This window comes from Rhinatrema bivittatum, chromosome 4 (genome assembly GCF_901001135.1).
Source record: "Rhinatrema bivittatum chromosome 4, aRhiBiv1.1, whole genome shotgun sequence".
Classification (NCBI taxonomy): Eukaryota; Metazoa; Chordata; class Amphibia; order Gymnophiona; family Rhinatrematidae; genus Rhinatrema; species Rhinatrema bivittatum.
In genome coordinates this window covers 210,988,747-211,002,585 of record NC_042618.1, presented here as the reverse complement: position 1 = coordinate 211,002,585, position 13,839 = coordinate 210,988,747, and the positions used below count along the sequence as shown (strand labels likewise).

General features: G+C 43.3%; 1 protein-coding gene across 3 annotated transcripts in view; it reads right to left on the bottom strand.

Annotated features, from left to right (window-relative positions):
• Nucleotides 1–434: 434 nt before the first annotated feature.
• Nucleotides 435–13,839, bottom strand: part of LOC115090486 (sodium-coupled neutral amino acid transporter 3-like) — a 328,123-nt gene continuing 314,718 nt past the window's right edge. For all 3 annotated transcript variants that reach the window (XM_029599646.1, XM_029599647.1, XM_029599648.1), the window contains 4 exons: nt 12,669–12,793; nt 11,805–11,949; nt 6,542–6,645; nt 435–4,556 (listed from right to left, as the gene is read on the bottom strand). In XM_029599646.1, coding sequence (XP_029455506.1) covers nt 4,452–4,556; nt 6,542–6,645; nt 11,805–11,949; nt 12,669–12,793 — 479 coding nt within the window. In that variant the 3' untranslated portion in view covers nt 435–4,451. The remainder of the gene's footprint in view (nt 4,557–6,541; nt 6,646–11,804; nt 11,950–12,668; nt 12,794–13,839) is intronic.

Below are 13,839 nucleotides of genomic sequence, written 5' to 3'. Positions count from 1 at the left end.
TAGTAGGTTTACCAATGTACAAGAAATATAGAAAGATGTGAATTGTTATATGATAGTTAATTTAGATTGTGTGGGTTTGGTGTAGTGTGCTGATAATGGATATCAACTATTGTGCCCGTGGGTTGTTGGGGGGGTTTGTTATATGACAATTCAGTTTAGATAGAATATGGGATTGGTAGGAAGGGTGTTTTGGAAATGTTTTAATGGATAGCTTGGAGTTGTAACGTTTATGTTGGGTTAGCTTTTTAAGGTGTACCATCTATAGTTATTTGGCTTGTCTTTGTTTTATCTTGATATTTTAACAAGATTGTACTTCATGATATGAATATCTTATTTGTTTTGATTATTTGTTGTATTATTTGATGCTTGGAGAAGATTATTTAATCTGGATTAGCAGTATATATGTGTTTAAATTCAATGAAATACTATTATTATTGACACTCTGTCTCAGGGATAGGTGACCTTTTTTTTCTAGAGGGCTGCATTAGTGGTTCTTGACTGCACCAGGGGTGGAGTGGGAGATTTGCACTTGGTGCAGTAAATAAGGCCAACTCTAGGCTAACCCTCTGCTCAGCACTGGTATCTCCTCCACCACTTCTCTTCCCCCCTGCCCACAGTATTGGGCGTCCTTATCTCCCCCTCTCCCACCACACCAGCAAACTCCTCTCTGTCTTTGTGGTCTCTCTCTCTCTTTCACTCACTTTCACTCTCTTCAGTGGAGACTCCCCTTTAGCCTTGGCAGTTTTAGCAGTTTCAGCAGTAGCAGCCTGATACCATCTCTCTCTCTTCTCTATAGCAGTGGCAGTGGTGTCTTTCCCCCACAGTGGTGGCACAACTTCATCAGCAGCGTCCTTAGCAGCTTTAATGTTAGCAAACAGGAGTTTCTTATTTAAAAATTGGCTCTGGCAACAGAGACTCTCATCCGGACCTGGCCTGCAGCCGGTCCGGATGAGAGTCTCTGGGACTCTATGGGAGTAAAGTCTAGGATCTATCAGTAACCCAAAACTAGACAAAATAGGATGGCGCCCCGATAGAAACACTGCACCTCCAGTTGTGCAAACAGACACTGTATGTCCACAGAAGCTCCCCCAACAAAAAAAAAGAGTATTCAAACTCTGATGTCGCCTCAGTAATGACACAAACTCCCTCCACTACCAGGTACTTTGTGACCCAACACCCAGCCCTGCAGAAAACTTTCTCAGCACCTATGTAACAAGCCTGCCACCCTAAAATAATAAAATCCCTACCTATGTAAAAGGCAGCACTGTAAATATTGAAAGGGGACTGAACATTACATATTGGAACATGCAGTTTGGAAAACATAAGCTGAAATGTTATCAATCCTTACACAGAAATTACACACACACACCGAAACCCTCACCTTGGTCACATGTGCAGGCCACAGACAGTCCCCTCACCAAAAACAGAGCAAGTGATCACAAATTAGAAATTGAAACACACAGACATAAATGGAACTGGAGACCCTGGCCAGGCTACACATACAATGCAACCCCAGAGAAATGCATTTCCTCTTGTACCGTGCAAAACAGAAATATAATCAAAGATGCACGTTCACCAGAGCTGACAGAGAAATAAGAGTTCCCACCAAAGAACAAATGGGGACATCTCTGCGTAATCCTGAGGGAATGAGGAGAAATAGCAGCTAGAGCAGCAGGATATTTTGTATCCTGCAATCAGGCCAGAAATATGGGGAGTGGGAGGAGGGTAAGACAGCATTTTACCTGTGGTAATGGGTTTTTGAAAATGGACCACACTGTGTGCGGGCAAAAGAACAAGTATTGTGGAACATAGTGTAGAGAGAGGCAGGGTTAGGTCAGGAGAGGCAACACCACGCGTAGCTTTGGATTTTGAAAAGTACAGTATTATTTTGCTGGGAAAAAGCAGATGCAGATCTCTGTGGATACTTTTTTTCCCGTGGCAATAATCGAAGCAGAGGTAAGCGCATGGTTTTGCTGTGATTATTGATGGAAACCTAGTGGATAAAAACTACCCTCGATATTCGCATCAATGCAGGAAGTTTAACTGTTGCTCCCAAATTTAATTCGGCGCACACGTGTACTAAGTTGGTGCACCTTAAGTTCTGCCTGTATTGTATAAACTGTGCAGCAGCAGCAGCTACAGTCCTTCAAATTTGGTGTATCACTATCCCCATCGTTTGCATGTAGGTGGCAGTAGATGTACATTTTTTTTTATTGCAGGGATCCACATAGTTTATACACCTCTTTTATAAGTGCATGCATATATTTCATATGCAAAATAATGATGTAATAACCCCCTCGCTTTATGGCTGTAGGCAGGTATTTTATAAAGTCGACTGTATGCATGTATCTCGCTAATGTGTGTACTTCCAAGCACCAGTGCGCCGAGTCCTCCACCAGCTGACCCAGACCATCACCAGTTCACCCACACTCTCCACCAGTTGTTCTAAAGTCCACGGCACCCAAAAAACTGCACACATAAATGCATATGTCCTTCCAAATCATGTTCTGGAACCTGTTGGCAACACCCTCTTTGTACGCACATTCTTTTCCACATGGCAGTGACTGCCCTGTCCTAACACTACCCCCTCCGAGGAATGCCCTTTTTGACTATGTGAAAGCCTCATGGACTTTTACCTGCTCTGAGGGGGACAGATTTCAACTGGGATCATCTACCCAACTAACAATTCCATTCCTCCACCTAAATCCCTCTGAAAAATATTCTCCTTGTGTGTTACACTAGCAACACATGCACTCGTTTGTCATGGCAATGAAGTGCCTGCTTTTGAATGTATCCAGGAGAATATAATGATTATTGAGCAAAATGAGGTTTCTATCAGAAGAAGGAATAAAAGGAGAGAGAGCTTCAGGTGCCCAGCAGAGTCTGAGACAGGCACCCAGGCTTTTGCCAGGTAGCTGATGCCTTTCTCTTTTTCTTAATTTGTGATTTCATTTGTGTTGTACTTAGAGGTGTGACAAGGTGCCAAGTCCTGCCTGCCCTGGCCAGTTTTTCAGTACTTTTGTGAGGCAGGTGCTAAGGGATTCCTCGCTTTCGTTTTTTTCTTCTCCAACAGGCACATTAAAGGTGCTGCGGTTTCTTACCCTCATTCATTTTTTTGTGCTGCAGGTGCAGCACATCAGTTTTAACCCTGAAATCACTTTCATTGTCCGCTAGAGAAGGTAGGCGACAGACGGGGACATGAAATGAGCAGCAAGGGAAGGAATAAAGAGACCAGTCCGGAAAGTTAGCGTTACATCTGCAGTTATCTCCTCTCTTGCTGTTCTTCTGCAGGTGCAGCTCTTCTGAAAACACATTTGCATTGCAGAACGTGATTTCTAAAACCACAACTTCAAAGCTATGAGGTTTTTAATTTTTAAAATGCCAAAAGTTCTACTTTGAATTAACTCCTGATAAAGTGCCGAATCTGGGCTCACAACAAACTTGGCATTTTTGCACGTGCCTGGAACAACCAAAAAAAGTTTGAAACATTTTTGGAAGCTGGCCAATTTACTCTCCGTGCCCTCCCAAACTGGAAAAAAAAATGTTCAGCCGATGTTAACATTTGGCAGGTTGAGAGAGGGATTAGCACTCAGACCTTACCTGATCATTTACAGAAGATGCATTTGTAGTGAAATAGTGAACAAGTGAAAAATCACAATATAGAAATTTACTATAACCTTAGCTCTAGTGATGCTACTGTCCTCCCTCTCTTATTAATATTAAGGACCATGGCTGCATGTTGTTCTAGCATTGTTATAGCTCTCAGGGCCACGGCGGTATGCTATTTTACCATGGTTAGATCACTTATGGCTATAGTTGTTCATTATGTTATGATTGGGACTATAATTGTATGTTGTTTTAAACATGGTTATATCACAAAGAACCATAGCTATGCACTATTTTACCATGGTTATTTCACTTATGACATGACTATGCACCATTGAAGCATGGATATGTCACTTATGACTGTACACTATTGTACCATGGCTGTGAACTATTTTACACTAGTCGTAGCACTGTGGATTATGTGCATTATTAGTTTACTATAGTTACACCACTCAGAACCCTTGTTTCACATTATTGTATGGGGATTCTGCCATTTAGAGCTAAGGCTGTGCACTGTTCTGCAATATTAGCCATCTGATTGCACCTTTTTGTATGGAAAAAATGCTATAATTTATAAAATTCTGTTCTAAGTATTAAGTCACTATTACGGATAGCAACAAACATGTACAGTTTAAACAACTTCTTCCCATCCTTCAGTGGTGGCACTGGCTCCAAACTTGCATCACAAACCCAGTGTGCCTGTATGGCCTAGGCTACTGTACAGTACTAATAGTGAATGAGTGTCCCTGTTGATGGTTAGGAAGAAGATAAGTGTCATGCTGGCTTCTTTCTAGAGCAGAGCAGAATGTAGTGCTGGGCAGGTGTATGGTTAAACATCTTGTTGGCTAGTGGCTTCCTCCACTATTGCTGGTTCCGGTTGCCCAGTCAATGATGATGAAGCTCAAACTCATAATCATGAAGAGGATGCCAAGGCCTGCAAAACATGCTGCCTGAAAAATATGAGGAGAGAGCGGGGTTAGTACAAAAGGAGCAAAGTCAGAAGGGATAGGGTTATTCTATGCAAACAAAGCAGTCGGTCTGTGTAGCAGGTCCAGTGTCACTGAAACTGGCCACCTGACCTACAGAGGCGTAGAATCAGCGTCTCTGTTACAAATCACCATTGCTTAATAGTTTCAGTAAGGGCACCAGAAGAGAGTCTTTCACACACACCCCCCCCCTGACCTCAACACTTCCAACCAGAAAGGTAAATTGATTCCTTACTGAAAACAGTAGGAGCAGTAATGAGACTGTACATTTTGTATGATTTTTCTTGGCTCGTATTTTTGACACTTCAAGAATGAAACTGAAGCAGTCTTGCCCTTTAATACCTGGATCAAAGGATCCAGGACTGACCCTGGTGGCTCTCCCTTCATATGTCCCTCTAGGCCGACACAAATTCTTGAGTTTCTTGACAGCAGCATGGCCTGACTCATATAGTTCTGACAGCTTGGCCTGAATCATAAGGTCCTAACAGTAACAATGTCAAAGACCATATTTTTTTGGCTATTTGTTTATATTATGTAAGATTGAATCAAATGCCTTACTACTTCCTCCTTGTCTACAGTTACATATTTATACTAGGAATGTGCATTCATCTTTAGTGAACTGTGCAGCCAAACAAAAAATGGTGTTGCACGAAAATACCCCCAAATTTTCAGTTCGTTTTGCAAAAAGGGCCTCCACAAGGCCCTCCAACCCGCTCCCACCCCCACAAAGACAACCTTAGGAACCAGGCCCACCTGGCTAGGCTGAGCCGGGCTTCTCTGACCCTCATCTGCCCCTTAAACAATTTACTAGGGTTAGGGAACTCCTCAGCTCCCACTTTTCCATTTTGTGAGAATCTGCCAAATCCAAAGGGCAGGAGCGATGCCCACTCGCTCCTACCCTCCTGCTCTGTAGTTCAAAAATGGCACAGGAGGCCCTTAAGTTGTCGCCAAAGTGATGTCACTTTGACACCTGTCTCGGGGACAGCCAGTGCCATTATGTTGTAGGGCCAGTCTTTCACCATATGTAAGCCCTTGTGTCTCTCTTTGAGGATACCTAAAACTCAACAAATGCCTTATATAGGTGGTAAGATGAGATCCCCATTCTTTGCTTCTACCCCTCATCTAAGGCCTGCTAATATATGCCCAGCTGTGGCTGCTAATGTTTGGCTTCACTCAAGTAATATAATTGAGCTTTTACTTTTTTGCAATTAAGGGTCATTTTAGAACAGCCCGCATAGGGTTAAAGTAAGTACATGCAGACATTAGCCCAAACGTTTTAAGTGGAATTGTGCGTGCAAATCCGCATTGAAAATTTGCAGGATCATGTGCAGCCCTGTGCAGCGCATGGGCATATGCATACATTTACGCGCTTATTTTCAAAAATTGAAAGTGTATGTTTAAATGGTTTCCCTGCCCCAACTCTGCTCCCCAGACGCCTCTTGGTAATGTGCATAAAAGTATGCATGGAATCCCTTCTGCATGTACTTTTATGCGCACACATGCTTTTGAAAATTCAGCCCCATATAAGGGTTATACTTACAGAGGCACTATTTACCCCCCCAAATAATTAACAGAATAGGGCAGGGCTTCCCAAATCTGTCCTGGGGACCCCACAGAAAGTTGGGTTTTCAGGATAGCCATAATGAATATGCATGAGATAAATTTGCAAATACTGAGGCTCCACAATATGCAAATTTCTCATGCATATTTTGTGGATATCCTGAAAACCAAACTGGCTGTGGGGTCGCCTGGAATAAGGGATACTCTCTAAGATAAGAGAGAAGTAAATTTAATCTTATTTTTTTTTAGTGAGATAATTTACCTTGTTTAGTCCTTGGGATAATGTTAATTCTTTAATTTGTAAAGTACCTTACCAGGAAAAATTACCCATTACAGAAAGTTAATCTTTCCCATTAGTGAGACGACATAGTATCACATCAAGGACATACCAAGATTTTAGGGGTGGACTTCATGGGCTCTTTGTCCTTTGGCATGATGCGAATGTAAAAGATGGCTGGAAAAATGAAGATCAAGCAAGGGGCTGATGTGGCTCCTGCAAGAAATGGAATTCAGAGAATTTTTATGTTTTTATTTAACACAATGTCTATGTTCAGGCGTATGACCAGAGATGTCTCTGTGCTGGAATTGCAGCGGGTGTTGCAAGGTGGAGTTGATGTGCCTTGGTACAGCTCTCTGTGCGTGGGCCTCAGAACTGCAACTGCAGGAGGTACTGCAGGGTAGGATTGATTTGCATTATCACAACTGTGTGTGGTCTCAGCAGATGATGCTAGAGAACAGGACTGAGGGGCACTGGTAGAGCTATGTGTGTTTTGGGGGGGACGGGGGGGAATGACACGTGTCTTGGTACTGGAATTTGTCAGTAGCTGAGTCCAGCCAGCAACCTAACATTTATGATGCCTCAATTTGGTCTCCCAGTTAAAATCCACTGGATATTGATTAGGCCCCTGTTCTTTTTGTGTGATTCGCTTCACGCAGGCTTTCATCTTTGAATTTCTAGAATAAATAATAAATGCCTCTTTAATGGAAAGTGGATTGCCAGATGCTTTAAATCAAGCCACTATATCCCAGTGTTAAAGAATAGTCAGAGCCAGATCAAAGCAGTTGTGAAATTTGCCTTCTGTAAATTTAGATTAGTGAGGTATCTAAGATATATTTTAACTTTAGTGGATTTTTGGGACAGCGGTCCAGTTGTTGCTTTTATATACCATTCACTACTGCAACTCTATGTACTTGACCCCACAAAGTTTTATAGCGGTGTGTATTGTATTACAAAATGCAGCAGCCAGGCTTGTTACTGCCTCTAACTTTCGAGACAGCATTACTCCCAAGCTGGCAGATCTTCATTGGCTACTTGCTTTTTCAAGTGCATTTTAAGATCCTTAGATTGATTCATAAGGGCATTCATGGCATGGGTCCTCATTATCTTAAGAAAATTCTGACACCTTATATGACTAACCATCTTCTATTCTTCTTTGGGAAGGCCCTGTTGGTGGGTCCCTCTTTCCAAGAAATCTATTTACAGGAAACATACCAGAGGGCATCTTTAGTATGGAATTCTTTTCCCTGTGATCTTCATTTGGAAACGTGATTGATTATTTTTCAGCAAGTAAGGTAAAGGCCTTGTTGCATTTGGCCGGCTGCAGGGTAGGCCTGTGACTGGCCGCACTCACCAACTGTCCACCCAGCTTCAACGCCGTTATCACATCCCCACCGGTGTCCTCCTTAGGTGCACACGATATAGACGCCATGGCAGGAAACTAGACACGGAGCGTACAGATGACGTCAGCCTCCTCAGACTATTTAAATCCACCAAGCCCTGTACTCCTCGCCTCAGGAATGGGTCTCCTGCCATGTACAGTATATGTTGCTATTTGTTCCAGTGTTCCTGTATCCAGCCTTGCCTTGCCCAGCTCATCCAGCCTCGTCTTGCCCAGCTTTGCCTTGTCTAGCTCATCTTGTCCAGGTCTCCTCGTCTGTTTTTGTCCATCCTTCGGCTTGACCTCCCGATACTGACTGCTTGCTTGGTGCCTGCCCCATCTCTTGGCCTGTTCCCGGTACCTCCTGTCTGCTGCCTGTCCTTGAGTTTCGCTCATCCTACTGCCCTAGTGACCCACCTAAATCCTGCCGGCCATCAGAACCCAAGGGCCCAACTTGCAGGGAAGACGGCTGGTATAGGTGAAGTTCCAGTCTGTCCTGCTTCAGGACACTTGCCAGCTGTTGGCGTAGGCCTCGTAGGTTTGCCTAAGAGTCCGCACCAATGCACCAAGGGCTCACACCCACTCCACTCATCACTGGCCTGCTGTATGCTATAGCTTTGATAGTGAACCTCAGTGGTTTCATCTTTTCAAACAGTAATTGACCTTCTGCTGTTTAGAATTGAATTTGCAGCTTTTGTTTTGGTTTTTTGTTTTTAGTATATGTGCTGCCAAAGCAAGCACTGCAGACTTTATTATTTTTTTTTTTAATCTATAGTGTGGCAACCCCTTGGGATCTCCACTAGATGGCCTTAGCCTGGGACATGGGGTTAGGAGTTAGAGCCACCCCTGGGTATGCTCCTCTCCTATCATTAGGCAGGGTGAGGCAGCCACCTCAGGTGGCAAAATTTGGCAGGGATATCTAACGTCCACCAAAATACCCTTGCAGTGGCCGTCTCGCCTTGCACTCAACTCTATGATGCTGGCGGCACAGAATGACAACGTACCTGGGGGGATCCCAGGCCCTGTAATGCAGCAAGATGAACTGCCCACGGGGATCTCAGGCCACATGGGCCAGAAGAAAAAGACCCATGGAGAGGGAGGATGTGAGTCTGTGAAGGAAGAGGGGGGGGGAGTGAGTGGGAGGGGAGGAAGAGAAGAAGAGGGGGCATGAGTGGGAGGGGAGAGAAGGGGGAAGGAGGTGAGTGAGCAGGAAGAGAAGGGATGGGAGGGAGAGGGTGAGTTGAGGGGAAGGGAAGAAAGGGTAAGTCAGAAAGGATCGAAGGGAGTGAGTGAAAGGGGATGGGAGGGAGAAGAGGAAAGGGACTGGGGTGAATGAGTGGGAAGAGAAAAAGGAGGGTAAGTGAATGGAGAGGGAAGAAAAGGCAGGTGAGTGAGTGAGAGAGGGGATGGAAGGGAAGTGGGTGAGTGAGAGGGAAGGAAAGAGGATGGTGTTAGTGAGGTGGGAAGTAGAGAGGGAGCAACACTGTATGAAGGGATTGTGAGTGGGAGAGAGTTCAGTGGAAGGACTTGGTGGCCATAGAGCACCATTGTTTTGGGGGTGGCACAGTAGCGGCAGGACTGCAACAATTGTAAGCCCTTCTTCTTCACTCTAACATGGGCCTGCACAGGTAGGAAGAAGGCGGTGCAATCACTACGGCCAGAAAGAGCAGGAGCAGCACCAGCCTGCATGGCTAGAATAAAGGAGCAGGAACAGTGTCTGTTTGCAGAGGAGTCCCAGTTGCTGCATGGGCTGATAGTGGATGCTTCTGCCACTTGTGCATTCTGGAGAGGGAGAAGAGTGAGCGAATGTGTGTGAGAGAACAAACGTGTGTTAGTGTGTGTATATATGATCGAGACAATAGACAAAATTTATGTGCAGTCCCTCTCCCCCAATAATACAGGACAATCTCAGCATGGCTGGAAATCAAAAGATTTCAGGTTTGGAATGTTTAAATCTTTGTTTTAATCATTATTGGATGTTATTTAATATGACTGCTGTTATGTAATATTTTATTGTTTTTGTTTGGTTTTTTTTGGTAATGTTTTAAACATTTTTATACAAGTTTAATTGTTGAATGTTGTTCTGTTAGCTGTTTTAAAATATCTTTTTATTAGTATGGTTTAATGGTTTTAGTATTATGCTTGATATTTTATATTTCCTGATTTTATTGTTTTATGAGGAATGGAGGTGATTCTGTTTTTCCACTGTTGCACGCCATACAGTCTGACCTTCTGCGGTTTCCAGTTCAGTTTTATGGTCTCTTTCTTCTGTATTTGGTGAGGGTCTGTCTGTGTGTCTGAGGTGAGATAGTCTGCTAGCGTGTAATTTCTCTGTAGGGGCCTATAGCAGCTTGGCTTGTTCTATTTTCTTAATAGGAGATGTATTGATGTTTTAGGGGTCTGGTGTAATAGTTGCAGTGTTGCCTTTTCATAGATAGGGTTGTCATTTTGAGTTCTGGCAATTACTGCTGTTTTGGTATGGTAGGTTTACTATATTGTAATTGTAGTTTAGTTTATTCATGGCTTTGAGAGCCAAGCCTAAACTCAATGTACTTTACAATAGGCCTAATACCATAAGGGTCCAAGTGTTGCAAGGCTTCCTTTTTGCCACCACAGTAGTGCATGGAAATATAATATACATGTGGTTGTAAGTGATATATTTACCTCAGAAGACTATACTTTGAATGACCTTTTGCATGTAAAATCTGTTACTATAAATGCATAGTTTTTAATTGTGTATGGTTGGGGCTGAAAGCTGTAAGGTTTGCCTAAGGCATCTAATACTCTTGCACTGACCCTAAGAGTGTGCACCACACACAAACCCCTACCATTCACCCATCTCCCACTTTCTCAGAGAGCAAATGCTGGAGAAGGGTGGGAGGTATGTGGTGGGGTTCTTGGGAGTGTGACAGGGATGCCTGCTTCCTAGAAATATCATCACTAACATTTTATCTGTCACCCCTCTAGGAAAACTGATCCCTGTCTCCCCCCCTTCCCCAGCATTTCAAATCACTGAAAGGGTCAGTCTCCAAAGGGGACCCCCACTCCCCCCTTGACCCACTCAGTGATTTCTCCTGCACTGTGCTTGATGGGGGGGAAGGTGGGGAGTACCATTTCATCCCTCGCCTCACACAGAAGACTGAAGGGGGACACCTTGGGCCAACCCTGCCCAAGAAAATTTCAGAGTCTAAGGAGACCCATTCAAGGAAAGGATTCCACAGAATTTTCTGGATGAAGATACTGGAGAGGCCATAGGGAGAATGGTTTTTGCTGAGGAAGTCCACAGAATGTTAGCTGATCAAGCAAATCAGCCAGAAGTTTACCAAAGAGGAAAAAGAAAGAAACAAAGGTTCTAGAGACCCAAAAGGTGGATGGGCACTTGTCTCGAAGTGTTGGGGAAGAGAGAGTGAGAGAAGAAATTCTGATTGGACTTGTGCTGTTTGTGGACTTTGATTTTTTGGAGCGCACTACCATCAGGGGTACTGTTACCTACCACCAGTTTCAGTAAAGACATTATTGTGAACAGCTTTTAGAGTGAAGAGTGATTTTTTTTTTTTTTTTGTGTGACCAGACTGATGTGCAGTGAAGGCACTGACTGAAGGAAAAAAAACCATAAGGGCTTTGAAAAGACTTTCTCTCTCCCCCCCCCCCCCCCCCCCCCCGGCGCGGGATACCTGGGAGGTTAAGGGGCCTAGAATGGTCCATGGCTCTCCCTGTGTACCCAAATGCTGACTGGGATGGAGGCTCCAGGGGCAAGGCCGGAGATTGGCAGAACCATCTGATTAATGAGCAGAAATGTTATTTTGAAGTCCTAGCATGTTTTTCATGGTGCAGACTTTGCATCTGCCGCAATCCATGAGCACAGACACAAGTGCTGGCTCCAGTTTTCCATGTAATGTTCTTTTAGTTTTAATAATTTCCAATTGCAGTGTCATTTGTGATGTCATGACAAGAATGCATGGCAGTGATACAACTGAGAGACTGAGTGACTTACCAATGACGCCAAAGATGCCCAGGATGGTGGGTGCGAAGATGACCAGCAGGTTAATGAGCGTGAGAAGGATGATGGCAATGAGGGTGTGACGCAGCCAGCTGAACTGCTTGTTCTGGAAAAGCATATGCTGGATGGCTCGGCGTACCTGCCAGCAGGGAGAGAACTGTCACATGGAAGCCTGCTACAATTATTCCAAGACCTAGGGAAACTGATGTTCAAAGGCATTTATCCAGATAGCTTTTGAGTTATTTGTATAAATGCCTACTTCTGGATCTCCCAGGTCCTTATCCATTTTAACCAGCTATGTCATTATCCAGTTAAAATTTAGACATTTTGGAGGCATTTAAGGGAAGAGCTGAGATAGCTGAATAACTCCAATTTGGAATTAGTTGACTAAGTTATTTGGCTCTGTCTAGACGTTAGTGGGAGGAGGTTCAATATTATCCAGGAACCCGTTCCCAGATAATTTTTTAACTTAGCTGGTGATTATTCAAAGCACTGGCTCAATCTTCTGTCCCCCTACCTCCAAAGATCCTGAGCGCCCCCCCCCCCCTTCAATTCCCCAAAATTCCAGACCTCTAGGTTCGAAAAGTTTTCTGCCCTCTTCTCCCCTTCAAGTTCAATAATTTTGTAAGGGTCATGGCATCAGAACCCTCCCTCTTCCATCCCTACTAAGTTCATTGTTACCCTTTGATGTTGCTTTAGTAAAAGCATTTGATTGGGGTTTTGTCAATTTCTGCTCTTTGTGTGTACTAATTTCATGTCCTTGGAACCTTTTGGTCCTCCTTTGACATCTCTTGCTGTTTGAGATGCTAATGACCCTTGAAATGATTCTGTGGTATGAATAGTGATTATCATACTTACTGGGAAAAGGACAATGGGTACTGTGAGTGTCACTGCTGTTAACACTGCCACTCTGACACACAGAATCAAGATGTTGAAGGGATCCACTTTGCTATAGGTGTGGAGGAGCTCTGATTCCACTTTGTCTACAAGAACAGAAAACAGCTGCTCGTTAGTTATCAATGCTCTGTATCAAAGTGGGTGTGATCACCAGTGCCAAAACATTCAAATATATTTGGGACAAAATATCATTGTAGTATAGTTTATTAGGACACCATAACAGTGTGTTAAACTGATTTCATTTTAAACCCTAAGCAGTACTTATCCTTGTCAGTACTGTGTAATCAGAAGAGGATTTAATCTAACAAAACAAGCACTATTAGGTATGCCAGCCCCGGGCGCTAATATATTCGTCAGATATGTATGTACAGCCACCAGATGTGAGATAGCAAAAAAATGGACTTCTCAAAACCCACCCAGCCTGAAGGAAATACAACACAGACCTGGTTCAATATATTTATTAACACAAATTTTCAGCTCATAAAGGTGATACACTACACTAGTTTCAGAAAATCTGGCAGGCGTATTCAGACTGGAAAAATGAGGGTTTCTGCTCGATACTTAAATATTGAGGCCTGATCAAAGGTATACGTGGTTTTCTGCAATATTCACTTACAGAGTTAAGGACAGGGAAAAATCTGGATAGGAAGATTATTAAGTTCCTTTCTACTCCATTTACAGTAGCGGGGGGGGGGGGGGGGGTGGTAGGGAAGGGGTGCTGGGGTGATTTCATAAAGATGTGTGTCTTTGTTACTGACGCAACATATGTTTTCAATACAGTTGAGTCCCTATGGTTCTATATTGTTAAATTTGCTCACGTGATAGATATGTATATGTACTTCAGTACTAACTAAGCCTCAATGTATTCTTATTGAGACACACAATAAAAATTTTGAATTATAAAAAAAAAAAAGAAGAGGATTTAATCAGCAGTTTATTATGGTATGCAGTTCAGCAGTTTATGAGCATAGTCTTCCCTATGTGCTCTGGCATGGCAAAAGGAGTACAATCTACTGCAAATTCTGTATTGTATGGTTGCATGGAGAGAGCTTCTGAATTAATGATCACTAGTTCAAGACCAAACTAGAAAATTGGCTGTTGAAAGATGTATAAGGATAAATACTTAAATATT